General features: G+C 36.8%; 1 protein-coding gene across 1 annotated transcript in view; it reads right to left on the bottom strand.

Moving 5' to 3' along the window:
* The window catches only part of SLIT1 (slit guidance ligand 1), a gene marked incomplete in the record, with an annotated part of 198620 nt that extends 189316 nt beyond the window's left edge, over nucleotides 1-9304 (bottom strand). Inside the window, 1 exon segment of the mRNA XM_072424825.1 lies at nucleotides 8679-9304. Within this exon segment, the coding sequence (XP_072280926.1) occupies nucleotides 8679-8872 (194 nt within the window).
* Between the last annotated feature and the right edge of the window lie 8154 nt (nucleotides 9305-17458).

The following is a 17458-nucleotide window of genomic DNA, read 5'->3' on the forward strand; positions in this document are numbered from 1 at the left end:
AGTTCTTAGGTTCAAAAATCTTCCACCATTTTAGGAGGCTCATATACTTTTCTTATTAGCAAACAAAATCTAACAAATACCTTTTGGTTTACAATGTTCACATTACCTCTGTAATACAACAGTGTAAAATAAAAAGCAAGTACACAAAAACAACATTTTTAGAAAGTAATACGTTTATATTTCTCTCTTTAATTTCCTTATCCATTCTAACCAAATTAACACCTCATCTAAGTCAGCAGCAGGGTAATTTTATAAAGTTTTATAACGGTAACGGTCTTACAAAGACCCTGACAGAGCTGGGTAGACAAACCAAATAAATACGTGGGAGGAGAGCTAAGTAGCTATCATGTTAAGATTTATATGGCCTACGTGTCTCCAAACACAATTTTTATTTGAAGCTGACAAGAAAATATGAACGCAAATACACTTTTAATTATGAGATAATGCATTTTACCTGTTTTTTTTTTATCTCCAATCAGCATTAATATGTGAATTTTAAATGCTCCCCTGCAATAGTAAGACTTTAGTTTAGGACAGCCTTTCTAAAACTTTTTATTCTTGAGAAACTCCTAAAATATTCTTTAGGCGTCAGGGAACCCCTGCTATAATCAATCAATGGGTAAATAATATTTGCATTGGTTGCCAGTGGGAAGAATACACCACCATATATTAGTGGTCAAAATGCCACCTTTACAGACAGCCAAAAAAGGTTCTTGGTTTCATACAGCTGGCTCTGCAAAGTGTTGCTGGCCTGAGAACTATGCAGCCACCATCCAATGGGAGGTTAACCAGCCACAGCTCAAGGAATTTTTAAAAACACCTGGAGGAACCCCAGGCTTCCACAGAACCCAAATTGGGAAAGGCTGATCTAGAGCATACACAGAGTAGAACATGACTTGAGAATCCTGTTCTTTGACTGCACTCTAACCCCTTCACTAAAATAGCTATTAATCCTAACTATACAGGTGGAGGGAGAAAGTAATAGGGCAGCCATTGCCAACCTTGGATCTTGTTTGGATGTTCTAACAATCAAAAACAACTATTCATATGCCCTTGATTGAAGATCGCTACTTCTCTACTAGGGATGGTCATCCTCTTTGATAGAGTGCAGAGCTTCGGGAGAGACGTACATGGAGCAGTCATGGAGGAAGAGGGCAGCCAATGCCAACCTTGTCCCAGAAATGATGCCTGGATGTTATCGAAGAGGTCTTCTTTTTTCTGTATATTCTGAGTTTCTGATGCAGGAAAGGATAACGGCAAGCAAAATCACAGCATGCATGTCTGTTATAAGTCTGTATCTCAAAAGTACATAAATATATGGCAACTAGCTATGGATCAGCAGTAGTAGCCTTCATATGCCTCACATAAAGGTTTGTTAAAAGTGTTACCTGTCTGAAATGTGGGAGGAAGTCTACAGTAATGTGAATGTCACAAGAGCATTTGGGATATTTAGGTGGTGTTTGATCTCATATTGCAGATATTTTCATTAATGCCTAATTAATGCTTTATCTAAAGATAGGAAGTGAAAAAAAGGATTTTTTCCCAACTAGGGACATATGTAGCCCAAATTTTGCAAGGACAGACTCATTAAGCTGCACAAATATCCATAAAAGAGGCCTACCAACTAAAGATTTGATATTAGAGTTTAACAATTTAAACCACAAATCCAGCAAAAGATTTTGTCAGTGTTTCAGGTATGTGTCCTTATTTGCAGACCTCCCCGGTTTTCTGGTTGTTTGGGACACAAACAGATTCTAAAAAAATGTTTATTACTAGATTTTCACCCAAGACAATCATGACTGTTCATCTCAGGTGACAAAATTCTAGTGTGCATAAGTAGCCATTATTGCAGGAATGGCAATGTCCCTTCTGCAATAATCCCTCCTACCAGCCTCATCACTCCAGGTATCTGTCAAAAAAAGCTGGGTTGCACATGTGCAGTATAGCCTTGGATGCCAAGATACCCAGCAATCCGGGATTCTCCTGCTCCTGCCATAAATGAATGAGCTACATAACCACCCAAGACCCAGCCAATCAAGATGGTTAAATATCGTTTCCCGGAAGAGAAGAAATTATAAGATGGTGGTGCCATGTGACAAAACAGGTGAGTATCGCAGGTTTAGTTCCGTTTTAAATCAGTCACTTTTGTCTCTATCAGAAGCCCGAGGGTCAGGATGACAACAGAAAACCATAACTGGGAGACAAGGAGAGAATGTTATTACCGTTATCAAAATGGAACTGAACTTGGACTTTAAAAGGCAGCATCACCAAGTATTATTTGATGAAAGCTGCAGATTGAAACATATTATAAAACGGCATCTTAAATTACAATAACATGTTAAAGTATGTATGGATTTTAACTGATTGGGACTACATCTACTTTTTATAATCTGAAGGACTGCATTTATAAAAGCATAGGATAGGAAAATCATGCCTCCTGTATATCAGGTCCAATATGAATTCAGTAATTATAGTAACAAGTAAATTTATTAAAACAGTGCAGCAACATTAGTAATGAAAAGCATAGAAGCCAATCAGATTTCATACTAAAAAAACTTTACATTAGTTAAAGGGGAATCAGTTACCACAGGATTCTATACTTTGCAGAATAAGCCAAGAAATATTTTCATACTAAAATATGCAGTCACTCAAAGTTCCCAGAATCCATTTTTTTATGAGATTGTTGTAGTGAAATGGTTTGTGGCTACTATTGGTTGCTAGATTTTGTTTTATTAAAAGACATGATGTGAGGTCATAAGCGATGCCAGAGTAGGTTGTTTTCAGAACAGAACTGCTGTTGTGCCAATCCAAAATATTACATCCGTTTTTTTTTTCATTTGCTATAAAAAGGTGCCAAAAAATTACATTTTTGCTTGGAAAGAATTTTGTTTTAACCACATAAGGAAAGATCTTTAACACATAAAACAGATGCAGCTTTAGGGGATCGGATTTGGCTATGAAAGCATCACTTGGACCTGTCTACAAGCCATAGCCCAAAGCAGTAAAAGCACTTTACAACTGTGATCTATACTTACCGATCCGGCACTACAGGATTTTTAACAAGAATTTTACAAGTTACTATGCTACGACTGCCATATTTTGAAGTCCATCAATTTCTATGTAATATACTTTCAAATTTTTTTTTTCATTTGGGATTTCGGCTTACAAGTCTTCACCTAAGACATGTGATCATAAGCCAATAGTCAATCAGTATAGTTTTTTTGGCCAAGTGATCATTTAAAATGACCACAGGTAGGCCAGTTTCATGGTGCATTACCCAATGGGCAATATCAAACCATTTAAAGCACATGTACTTTTTTTTTTTTTTAAAGGAGCACACAGATGGTTTACATCTGTGAATTGTGTATCGCTAAAAATGTTCATGCATTTTGGTGCTCTGACAAGGTACGTTGGGGGTTATTCAAGGACTGGAAGAGGAATGCTTCGCAGTTAGCTTTATGTACAGAAACATGTGCTTTATGGCACTTTACCGTAACGAACATATGAGCAGTATGTCAGCCTTTAAAGCTCCTTAAAGTTAGATTTACACCTTTCCATGCATGTTTCAGACATCTGCACATGTGTTATAAACAATTATGGGTTTAATGCACTGCAGTTGTATTTTAATAGGCCATACAAAATGTGCTGACACATATAACAATGATAAAGTATGGAAATGTATCATACAAAAGTGAAGTAGTGGCATGTAAATATTTGGCTAACCTGTGTATATACATTAATATTTGTTAAAATGCATAGGAGTCCTAAAAATAAAGCCTGTCTCTATACCTTGCTATGTAAAATATAGACAAGCTCTCCATTATTCTTAAAGCCTACCTAAACTAATAATTTTTACTTTACAGAAAAGGGTAGACAACACTTTTATTTAAGTAAAAATTTTGTTTTAAGTGCAACACCCATTAAAAAAAAGAAGAAGAAAAAAAAAAGGTGCAGGACCGCCCTTTTAAATCTTGATCCCAGAGCCTCCCGGGATACCTACATCACACATTCCGAGAGTTACTTGGGCATGCGCAGAAGGAGCCCTCTCATCAATAGAAGAAAAAACGCAGATCTCACGCATGCGCAGTGGGATCGGCAATTTTTTTCCTTGATCTCAGGCCTGTGCAGTGCAAGATCAGGTAACTAACGCCTAAATAAGAATTTGAAAGAAGGTGACGGTGCCTGGTGCTCTCTCTGCGCATATACCGGGATGATACGAGACCCGATGGAAGAAACCTCCTGACGGATACACTGCTCTGCAAAGATTGAATGTAGGTGTGATTTTAATGACTGTTTTGGGTTTTCTTCAGCTTTAAAAGGACACACAAAAATTGGTTATGTCCTAGGATATGTAAAATGTAGATTTACCTATTTAAAAAGTAGTGAATTGTGCTGGATTGTTCGACCATTATTTGTGAATACAAATGATTTTTAAAGATTCTACAGCATTCTGCTATTTTCACAATTACTACACAGTTGATACAGATTCACAGAACTCCCCCGATTCTATTCATTACCCTCTAATATGGTCACTGGCTGGCTTTAAAAATTCACTGACTATTGCTGCAATATGAATTAACAGAATTCTGAAAACTCAGACTTGTCCCAGTTGAGCTAACATTTGCCATTTATTTAGCTGCAGCTGTTTGAGAGAATCAATAAGACATTTACTGGGATGAATATCCCTACAATCACCGTCGGTTGCAAACATATAGGCAAGGACTATTTAATAAGTACCAAACGTCCTGAAGTCAAACTGCCCCAGAAGAGTTAATAATTGGCATTTCATTAGTTGCAGCTTGAGGGCTCCCCCTTCACATTTCACATGCACACACACAGCCCCTGCAAAGCACAAATGCATGCCTGAGTGTAAGACATATTTTCCAGATGGTCTGGCAATTGAAAAGCAGGAAATTTCAGCGTGCACTGCTATCTAAATGATCTAAACACAGGCAACTCATAATGACTCTGGCGGAGGTGAGGAATACCAATGCACTTGACTGAAAGCCTTTGATAAGATAAGGATCCCAGAGGATGGACCACGCTCCCCCCTCCCTAGATATACCCCTACACATTCACACACTTGAGCAACGAAATAGTGAAGTGAACATTTGATTGTTTTTAACCCTTGCAATGGCAAAGTTGTGGTTTTCATTAAAGTTCTCAATATTTTTCATGGAATTCATCAACGTTTTATGCTTGTCACTAAACAGTCATTAAAATTATTCCAACATGTACAGCTCCAGGGTATGAAGTGAAACTTTTCCAAGGAAGTGTAAGTCAGAACAACTTTTGTGATATAGGAAAAAATAATAATTTGATTTACTTACAGCAAAAATATTTTTGTATAAGCAGATGGCTTGTGAATATGTTTGCTTCAGTAAGTGCCAGAATACAAAAAGGATTACAGTTTAGATAATGAGATCAACCTAATAACAAGTAAAAAGTTATTTGATATTAACTGTATGATTTATGTATGCTTTATTTAACATTTGACTTCAGTCAGGTATATACATAGAGGTATGTGGCGGTTGAGACTACCACACACATAATATATTAAATATTCAAATGAAAGATAGATAAGGACAGTGACACAGGAGTGGACCCTGCCCTGAAGAGCTTACAATCTAAGTCTGTAGATAAGAAAAAATAAACTGTAATCAGAAATGATCCAGGAGGAAATAATTTTCATTTCTAAAGGTGGAGACAGATCCCAGCTAAATGGTCTTGGAGGAACCAGAATTCAGATTTTCTTGCTGACCACAGAGATGAACATGCTGACCCAGGTGGATGTAGCATGCAAGTTAATTGAACAATTTATCATTAAAATAACAGTATAGCGGGTGGGGGCGGCCAGCCACCATCAGATATCCATGGCCATTCTAATGTTCCTGCAATTTATTTATAGCAACTTGAAAACTGCTTATATATTTATTTACTAACACACTGAAGATAGTGAGATAAATAATATACAATAAACAAAAAGATATAAGGATTTAGCCTAGTAATGGTATTTACCAGATGAGCAACTCCTCTACATGCAGACCTTACTTGGACCTCACAAAAGCTATTTTCTAGCACAGTTCCAACTTAGAATGAGTTCCAACAATGGGATTTAAAACTACAACCATACTGGGCCAGAAATATCGAGCCCTCTATGTCTTTATGACGTTTTTGTGGAAATCAGAAATGATGAACAAGTGATCTCTGCAGACCGCCTTCTCTTCTTGTATATCCACACGTCAGTAAATGTCATCCTGGTACAATTTTGTTTTTCTCCCCACTTTTATTGAGAATAAGAGCAAACAACTTTCAGCTCTAAATCAAAGTTCTAGTGCATGAAATATTTTACAGTATCTCTAAACACTTATCTTTTTGTTCAGACTGGAAACAATGATGATATGAATGAGTATGTTTTAAACGTTCACAAACGATTTTTGTGTGGTCATTAGGTGTGCCACGATGTTGCTCTTAAGCCCCATGATATTCAGCAAGCATGTTACAAAAAAAAAAAACAATGGGAACTATATTCAGCAAGTAATCATCCACATCACTAAGCATCTACAGCTATTCTGAAACTGTCCATAAACCCTATGTTGATGACATAATTTAACAAAGACTTGCAAATGCAGTCTACATGCTTGAATCTAGGTGATTTGGCACTTTTCCCATGTCTTTACAGGAGATACTTACTGAAAGCATGATTTGCTCAACGCAGTCTTTTAATACTAAACCCAAATGACAACTCAAACCTTCCAACATGGAATAGACTTGATAAGAAGCTAAGTTATGCAAACCTTACATCAATAATCATAACTGCAATTAAAATCAATGAATACTCTTACCATGATTGGTTACCCCAATGTCATAAACAGGAAAGTAACACGCTGTATTTATGTATAAAACAAACAATACAGCTGTGATTTCCACAAGCTAATATAATACAATGTATGAACAGAACATAGAATACAAACTTAACTTATGTCCTGTGTACCGAATTTCTCAAAATCATCTCATAATCTCAGATAATACATATACTTTGTATTTTGTCACCGATAGAGTATCATTGTTCATATGAATAAGGATCATTTTTGAAATCAATAGGCTTCATCTTGCAGGAAAACTAGCAATAATTCTTTAGCTGATATATCCTATAGAGAGCAAAGTTTCTTCTAATTTGTTTTAGGCATTCTAGTCAAATGTAATATGACTTCTAAATAACTGCTACGATTTGCTGTTCTTGATCTCTGTTATAATCAAAAAAAGTCAGCCTATGGCTCAAAAAGTAACAGCATGTTTTATAATGTCAACTGTATATTGTTTTTAAAAATGTGGCAATAGAACACATAGATAACCCCTATATACTATTGTCCCCCCAAAAAAAGCCTTTTTATAAAAACAAATAAACTCTGAAAAGCACAACAGCATGCTAAAATATTTTAGCAAAAGAAGAATATAAAATATTTATGTTAACAACCCTCACTTTTGATTATTCTATTAAAAGGATTATACATCTGCTAGCATGATGCATGATAAAGGAGAGAATGTTTTAAGTTACTTTGAACATCAGCAAAACATGTTGAAAAACAAACAAAAGAAAACATATAATTTACAGCATGACAAATCGCACAAGCATCCACACTTAGCTGGGGGCTTTGGTGGTTTTTGACGGAGGGCCAGGGGGCATGCAACCCTCCTAAGTGACTACAGTAGCAGCCTCACACCCACCATACTGGTGATGTTGTAGGACCTATTGCCTGACTTATTAAGGCTGACTGGTGCATAGGGAGACGGCAGCAGAATGGAGCCTCCATGGGAACCATAGCTGTCAGTCAAAGTCCTGTTCCCAAATGTACAACTTCATTAACTGTGCTACTAATAGCAATTGCAGTTTCCCAAGAGGTCTAGCGGGAGTCAAATTGTATCAAATGTAGCAGTGGGTTTTTTTTTTACTAACCCTGCAAACTTTAATATAACACACAAGAGAACAGGAAAGAAGCGCTTCTTGAAAAATATCAGGCTACTCCATAAAGTCGCTATCTGGGGATATTTATAGTTCTTAAATGCTTTGAAGTACATGATTAATTCAATGCTCTTGTGCGGTCATAGCCAACAAGATCACAGAGTGTGATATAACCAGAATCAGACTGATCTGTGTGGTTACAGCAAGAGATGTCAGCTTCAGCTTTCAATAAAAAAACTGCTAGAAAAATATTACATTTTCCACATGTTTGTGGATTGATGTTTATCAACATCGTTGAAACAGGAGGACAATATCTGTGCTTTTGTTTTGCTATAAAGTGACTGCTAAACATTAAGGTTTTAGAAACAAACTTGAATCATGTTAAATGTGCAAGAGAATGGATTATATTTTCAAAGCTTGAAAATAATATTAGCTTGGCAATTCTGATACTTACTTATATTTTTGTGTAGCTAAAATGATAAAGTACATTTTTTCTTTATGTATAACACACACTTTAGAGAAAGATGCAAAGTGATGAAACTGTCCAGCTTTAGGCCTGCATAACTTTTTAAAATTCCTCCAAATGTTTAAAAATGTAATTTGGGTGTAGTTGTTATTCACGGTTACTTTGCTGGACAGATTAAATACATTGAGAAAGTTGCAAACTTATGTGGACAGTATTTATAAGAAGAAGAGGGGGAGCATCTGTACTTACAGTCTTTCTGTGTTCCTGGGGATGTTTTTTGGTACCATTTTAAGCCCCAAACCATGGCAATCCACTGTGGTTCCACTACAGGTACACAAGGCAGGGCATCCATTGGCAAACACTTGGCAGAGACTGCTCCATGCCAAGATCCATACTCCGACTGTGAGCCACAATGGGAAGGTAGAATATCCTCTCATAGCCATGCTGGCAAAGGTTCACGTTTCCAGTCTAAAGAGTGTAGTGAGCCCTTTAAATCATCAGAGACCTGGAGACGATCCAGGTAGCTTCAAGAATCCTTGGCCAATCCCAACGTGAAATAATATATATATATTAAAAAGAAAAAAATTCAATAAAAAATGCAGTACTCTCTCTGTTACTCAGTACTTGAATTACAAAAGACACAGAAATCCTTTTTGCTCTCAGCTGCCGTGGAAAGGCTGCTCTTGCAGCACCTTTTAATTCATTGAAGCTGGTTCCTTTGCACTAAGTCTGCCCTTGTCTTCCTCTGTCTGGAGTTTTCCCCTGGATAGCAAGCGTTATCTGCCTGCTCTCTGTGTCTAAGGCTTGGTACCAGCATAAATAAGACCGAGAGAAAGCGCACACACACAGAGGCACATAACAGCAGTCATCCATCAATTGAGAGACACACAAATATCACGCCTGACTCCTCCCTGCTCCCTCCTCCGTCTAGTGTGCTGGGCTTTACCCCCTACAGAACAGCAAGGGGAGAGGTGGGAACTCATTGACAAACTAAGCAACTACAATAGCTTGCAGGCAACACACACATACACTGCTTTTAACACTCAACACCTTGTTAAAATAGGAAGACAAATGGCAAGCGGTCGTGCCCCAATACCTCACAGCCAGCAGAGGGGGGTGTGAAGAAATACACACTGTAATGTAAGACACTTTTGTTATAAGTAAGAAAGTTTTGCTGGAAGGTTCACAGCCTTAGACTTTATTGTGTGTTAACAGCAAATAACCCCTTGATGTACTTTTGACAGAAGAAATGCTTGGAGCTTGTTTTTGTTTTTTGCCCCAAAGTGTAAAATAACAGTGGAGTTGGAGAAAAGATGGAAGGCCCATTTCAAACTTGCCATCAATCAAAGCATTGCATTGCATTCTCAACAATGTTCCCATTTAAATGTTGAGAACCACTTTTTGAACGTGATTGCATTGTAGTTGGGTATCAGCGCGGTTCCTGGAAGAGAAGTGTCCTGGATTTCTTTTCCTCCTCTGGACTACAAATCCTATGCTGCTATGGTTTGCCATTCCTGGGTGCATAGCAGCACTCTGGGTTTTAAACATTATAAAAGATAAGATGTGGCTAAGTTGAACCCTGGTCTTGATTCTTATGTTTTCCTTGAATGTGTATCCTCTGAGCCCTTTTTCCCACAAAGGCCAAAGTATACTAGCATATTACTTATTTTTTTAATAAATTAGCTCTGGAGCGCGTCTGACCTTTACATGTTTTCACCTTAATAAAGGGGTTCTGCGTGCCTCAAAACTTTGTAGTTATGCTATTCATAACTTCAACACTAAACAATCTACTGTTCACTTGCTAGTAATCCTATACCATTCTAGCACTTCTCTGCATTTGAATGGCATCTACAATGTGTCCTCTTCTATTTTACTGTTCCTAGTTCTACAGAGTATAGCATGGGATGGACTTTGATGCTTAGACTTTAGTAGGGACACTGAGCAGTAATAAGGCAGAGTGATGTGAATCATCACCCACAACTCCATATCTCCCCCCTATTTTATGCTGCGTCTCCATTGCTTAGATTGTAAGCTCTTCGGGGCAAGGTTTTTTCTCCTCCTGTGTCTGTCTGTCATTTGCAACCCCTATTTAAAGTACAGCGCTGCGTAATGTTGGCGCTATATAAATACAGTTTATTAGTCATCATCCTATACATGGCCACGTATCTAGTAAGGCAGGTATCTCGTTTGAAGTGTCTGACATTCCATTGTGAGTTATTCCTCTTGACAAAACGTGCCATTCTCTCCAGTTATCCACCGGTTTCCTTATTAAAAGCTTGTGGAACAGAATAAATTAGTTAAGGTGTGAAAAACACTCTCAGTTCAGTTGTAGAATTCTTTCATGTGCATTTCTAGTTCCTAAATTCTCCCTTACTCTTATACAATAGATAGTTCAAACCTTGCCTGACATTTTTAAGTGTCTGTAACCTTCTTGAATATGACCTATTGCAACCAAGAAATGATTAGACAACGCTTTATCAATATACCTCTTAACTGCACACAGATAAGCCAGAATTCTGATAAATATTTACAAACAAAAGAACCGATGATCCTTTTTCTATAAAGTGAAGGGAATGAGTTTTTCACAACACATCATCCAAACTTCAGCTTGAATTTTGGTTCCGAGGTACTATGATTCAATTATCAGACAGACACATCTCTCACTATGGGTCTGATTTATTAAAGCTCTCCAAGGCTGGAGAGGACAGACTTTCATCATGGGAGCTGGATGATCCAGTAAACCTGAGATGGATCTGGTCCAGGATAAACATTTGCTAGCAAATTACTTTGAAGAAATCCATTCCAGGTTTGCTGGATCACCCAGCTTCACTGATGAAAATGTATCCTCGCCAGCCTTTGAAAGCTTTAATAAATCAGGCCCCATCTGTTATCTATGACCAAGTTTTGATGATTCTTGTCCAAACTTTACTTTTCATGTTGTTTTAACAGTATACAAGCTCAAAATGCCAAGCTACACAGAATGACTGTTTGCTGGTTTGGAAATTTACCTAAGATTTCCTATTTTGAATAATGAGAAAAATGACATGCTTTGTTCGCTCTCTATGCTACACTAGATAGTATGTACGTGCCAACAAAGAACCATTTTTCTAAACAACCGCTATATTTACAAGTACTTGTAATGACCACAATGAACTATAGATGGAGGCTGGGGTATGGCCAAAGGGTAAAATAAAGACTTCTATTTAGCCATCCCAAGTAAGGTGCCACAATTCTAGTGTAGCTATTTGATTAAAATCAGGAGACCATACAGAGTTCAGAGTAGGAAACATTTGGCAAAAAAATTATACTTGGAATAGAATCTCTCTAAAAAAAAAAACACCCAGTTCCTACTAAAAATGTATCCTTGAAATTAAAACATTGTAACAAAGTTTATCTTCTGTGGGCTTTATCCTTTCATTTAGTAATAGAAGTACTGCAGCAAGCCAATGACTTATTTCTTAGCAATCTGGTTATCTGTGTATGTCTTTCATTTATTTGTTTGAAATGCTGAATGTATTCCCAAACATACCCAATGTATGCTCCTAGTTGTCGCTCACATACAGAAAGCACTATGTAGCACAGTTATGCACCAATATGAAGTCTTCTCTCCATGAGGAATACATTCTGTTCAATACGATACAGATAAAACAGAAAATGGTTGTTTATGACGTGACCAGACTTCTACCACTTCTTACACCAATTCTTCTTTTAATAACTTCCACACAATATTTGTATTAAAAAAAAAAATGTCGGAGCCAACAGTAGCTCAGCATCAGACTCCCTTAACCTGCTATGTAATATTGCAGTATTATAGCTACATAGCAAAACCATCCTTAGATTTTTCTACTGCTCATTTCAAAGTGATTAGGTCCAGGTCGTTATTGCACTTGCATGTCCTCGTTGGTGGCCTTTGCAACTGCAGCAGATGGGAGCGCAAGACATAAAAAATGTTGCTTACAGGCACCCAGTAAAGGACAGAATGGCACCACCGAGTGGACAGAATTAGGCATGGACACAGCTGGCCTAGTGTATTGTTCACACCCACTCAATGACCATTCAATCACATTCTATTAAAAGCCTTTTCAGAATATAATGACAGATTTTAAGGTCCTGCAACTTTAATTTGCTACCGTTTCACCCTCCATCAACACCAAACATTTGGCTTGTATAGATAACACTTACGTGGAGGTTTTAGCCTATTGTGTTTTTTTTCTACTACATATTGCAGGCTGAAGTCTAGCAATCAAAGCAAATGTGTCAAGGAAACTCCTTATATAGAAGTTATATTTCATAAATGTTTAAATGTGCATGGTATGAAAGAAATTTCTAAGCTCTGCCAAAAAGTCCCTTAGTAGTAGTCTGTTATCAATGCAAATTTATGTCATTACAACAGGATACCAGATACCGGGAGGGTTGGAGGAATGGAAAAAAGTATGGCTGATGGTTAAAAGTTGTACTGATCTCTGCTAATAACAATAATAATATATCGCCAACTCATCAACTTCTGTAGAACTAACTGGAAGTTAGTAATATATGTAACAAGTCGTCCAGCTTTAAAAATTCACTGAAGACAAATTGATTTTCCTATCGTGTGGATAAACGAAATATTTATTGGGGGCCCTATTGAGTCTAATTCCATGTATTATTACATGTTACACTCTGTACTGTCACTAAAGAAACTTTCTATCATTTCCCATCTGGGTAGCAGGGGACATCAAATCTGCTCATTGGAGAAAAAAAAAAAAAACTGACCCTATTGGAGAAAAACAAATGAAAAACACATTTACATTGTATGCCTTTTCCACTATGTCCAAAACTATAAAAACAGTTTAGGTTGTAGTTAACCTTTGGGCTGGTCTCATTTTATTTTGCCTGCACAATCTTCTTTAGATTTACCAACAACTGTGTAGTAATAGCGGATGTGATATTGCTTTAAATGATTGTAAAGCCCTTGCAAGAAAAAAAGAGGATTGTAAAATGAAAAGTTTACATGTATGGCCTGAATTTTACATAAAGATCTTAAAACCTGTAATTACCCATATACTGTGAATATAACCATTATTATTATATCCATCTTCCCTTAATTCTTCTTGTTTGACAAGTCCAACTTTTTTCCAAGACACTCCTGGTTACTGTCAATGGGAATCTCACCATAGGAGAAGCTTACTTCTCAAGAATTTGCACTGTTGATGCACCTGAGTCAACAGAATTAGTGGAACAGATTCCTATTGCTGTCTCTGGCAACCTAGTAATGCTCTGCAAACAATAGACCAGTAGCAAGAAGGCAAGCAAACCCTAAGATAAACAGCATTTACTAAGAAAAAAAAAAATCAATAGTAAAACATGTAAATGCTCTTAAGAGCTCTTAACCTAGCACGGTTAGAGCTCTTCAGTGTACTCAACAACGTTTTCCTCTGGCTTTTAAATGTAGAAATGTTTTTTTTTTATTTTAATCATCCTCTGCTACCTGCTAAAAGTGCATACTAAACCTTTAATACAGGATATTAAAGTTTGTAAAGGAACAACCCAGATCTGTATGTTAACTGCTAACACTCAGGGCTATATTGATAAATAAATTGTTCCCACAACATGTGCCAAACTCTAGGAAAAAAACAAACAAAAAACAAACAAAGGTAATAGAACAACCATCATGGGTCATAAGGTTATAACTCAAAGAGGTAGGTTGTCCAATGTGTCCAACTTCATTTGATCAATATGTAAGGCTCAGCATTTTGAAACTATTGTTTTTGTGCAACAGCATTACTGGTAAATCATGTCCAGTCCATAACCCCTAAATAAAAAGAAACTACCACTTGATACAAATATAATTTTTGCAAACTATAAAAAGTCTTGTCCTCATCAACTACTAAACGATTATAATATGGGCTGGTTTCCCATAGCTATTTTTCCAGTTTTTGTCCCTTCTTTATGACTATAGACCAGCGTTTCATTTTAACATGGGGGAACTCGTGAAGTTAACTTTAGGTCTCAGGGAACCCCTGCTATAATTACGTTATTCACAGCTCACAGTACATTAGTTTGGTAGTCATTGGGAAGAACGCCTCTTACATTGCTGGCCTTTAGAAAGAATGTCACCATTACTGAGAGCCAATAAGATTATTGATGTCAGTAGTGAATGACCTACGAGACATAAATTGCTCATTGCTGAGGGAACCCTAGCAACCTCTAAATCAACTATAGGGTTGCGTGGAACATTGCTTTAGACATATTTGTAGGTAGCTACTCTTAGCAGTATTTTTAGGAATACTTACTCAATTGGATTTGTGTATTCAGTTTCTATGGCCACCATTTCTTCACGTCTAGTGCATGGCTAAACATGCTTTATATAGTTTATATCATAGCTGTTTTTATTTATTTTTTTGATATGATAAAAGATTGCTGATTAACAAGTTTACTTATTTTATTGTAGAAGTCATACCTATTCTATCCAGTTCTTAAAATTCATCTCTTGGAAATCTCATCTGAAATGCTAGTACAGCCTTGCAGCCCTTTTGCACAATGTGAACATAAAAATGAAATTTGATGTTATATACTGTTAGGACTGAAATCCTAATACACACCACTAAAATGTTGGCTTTTAGAACAAATAAATGGTACTCACCATGGATATGCACAAAATACAATAAAAAAAGTTAAGCTTTTTATTTTTTATAAATCTATTTAACGTGTTCTGTTATTTTAGAAGTTTAAATATTCCACTTATTTAGTATTAACTGTGTAATATTTTAATACTGTGCTGCAATATTTTTAACATTATTTACTGAATAATTAATACCACTTAGCACATTACAAGAATGTGAACAAAAGTTCTTGTAAACATTTTATAACTGCATTAGTTAAAATACACTCCAGCTCTGTGAAAGCTGAAAAACAATGAAACTTTAGATGATGGAACACCAACGCCACAAGCAATATGTTTTTAAAAATGATCCTGAGCAGGGAGGTCAAGTACAATGCACCTAGTGTTAAACAAGAACGAGGCCCCGGTGCTCCATGTGCATAGAACATCCATAACCAACCAAAAGTTGTTCAACAGCTGCATCCTTCTAGAGAGCTCACTGCGTCCCAGAGCGCAGCTTACATAACCTGCAACACTATTAAGTAATTATGACAAGTTGTAAACATCAGCAATTAGACGCTAATGGATTCTATGGGAAGTGTGAATTAAGGGGGAAGTATCACCTATGTAAGAAAAATATACATTGTGCGCCTGTTAACCGGGAAGGCTATTTTCACCAATGGAAGTCATAGTGGTCTGACATTAGTTCCATTGGTTCCTGGCCAGGAAAGGCCTGCATAAAGTGCAGGGCTTTAGCCGAAGGGTATTGTAGATTTCAAATTGCAAGCGGCTGGCACATTCAGACTAAGGCAAATCAAAACACAGCTGTGAAACAGTTACAGAATTGAGTCAATGTATATATCTGTATAATAAGCCTACCAATTTTTCTTAGGTTGATAAACCCTAATTTCTTCTAAGTGCTAATGGTACCCAAATTCAATCTATATTATACATTTCCAGTACAAAACCATAAACAAAACTATTATCATCATGAATTGCCGTACTTGCCCTTGCCTCCAATAGTCAAGTATATAGTGGAAATGTAAAACCAAACGTTTATAGCTAAAGGTATACCTAAACAGATGTAAACCAAGAGAAAGGAAACCTCCATTCCCATGATACATCCCTGGTTCTATCCCCTATATTCACTTTGCAAAAGTGTAAAAAAAAAAAAAAAAACATACAGAGCTCAAGATGATGGTGTTAGCACTGAACTGAAAATTAAAAGTTTTTGTTGTATTTTAAACAGAGAAATTTTTTTCATGATTTTAAGCACAATCTCCTTGTTTTGTATTTAGCCACATGTTACAGTTTTATTGTAGTCTTGTTTTATTCTACAAACAAGCTTGTAATGGAAGAGCCCGCCTGACTCAACAGTTAGGTCAGTCCCCATTTTGCAGAGATTTTATGGTTAGATTGCAAAAGTGTTAGGTAAACCTTCAGTGGATTACTTTTTTTAAAAGATCAACAGTTAAGTATGTTCAGGCTTTGCTAGTAGCACTCATGACTGAAGTACAATTTATTGTTATCCGATTGATATGGAAGTTATTGCTGTACATTTTGTTAAACTTGATACAGTATTTTTACATAGGCATTGACAGCATAGCCCTGTGTTAACTTCCACCAACAGGTTCAAGACACAAAAATTTGAATATTTGGACAGTGAGCACAGAGGACTTTCAAAAAGCTTAGGCAAGCAAATACGATACAGACTGACCCTTCTCCCTATATTTTTATCCCCTTTCTAACTTGCATAAATGTCCCTTCTTCTCAGTTTTTCTCCACTGCAATCCAGCTAGCAAGATCACGGTCTCCCCTTTACAGTTTGGCATAGATTATTTCTGCACAAAAGGGGACAAAATGGTAGTTGAACCTGCTACAAGCACATCTGCTCTCCTGCCCATGCCTCCAATGCACTTTTTAAATGTTTGTAGGTAGGCTCAGTAGATATAACAATGCCCTATGAGTGACAAACAAGGAATTAGGCTAAAGCTAAATCCTGTCTGTAGCTGGTAAAGTTAAAAACTAAAAGAAAGTTAACTATTAGCGAATAAGAGATAATTGAAAGAGCTTCATATTTGGTTACAAATTTTAGGGGTATTCTAGTGCTTTCTCTTTGTGCTACTTGAAAAATATCTAAAAAGCCTAATTTTAAATAGAGTAGGGAATGTCAACATAATGTGTCAGTTTTTTGTCTTTGTCCTAATGAGAAGATTTACGTTTACCATCTGTACTGTAGACAGGGCCAGATTTTTCACGAGGCATTGCCTAGGGTATCACAGTCACTATAGGCAGAATTTGTACTATTTTACCACTCTTTAGTTGAATGCAAAGTCAGACTGACCACCAAATGCATGGAGGCACAGGAGAATTGGCCCACGGAGGAAAAAAAATTAAATCTGCCCTACCTTTAGGCACAACAGGGAGATCCTCCTAATTGAGTTAACCC

This window comes from Pyxicephalus adspersus, chromosome 10, assembly GCF_032062135.1.
Source record: "Pyxicephalus adspersus chromosome 10, UCB_Pads_2.0, whole genome shotgun sequence".
In the NCBI taxonomy this organism is placed as follows: Eukaryota; Metazoa; Chordata; class Amphibia; order Anura; family Pyxicephalidae; genus Pyxicephalus; species Pyxicephalus adspersus.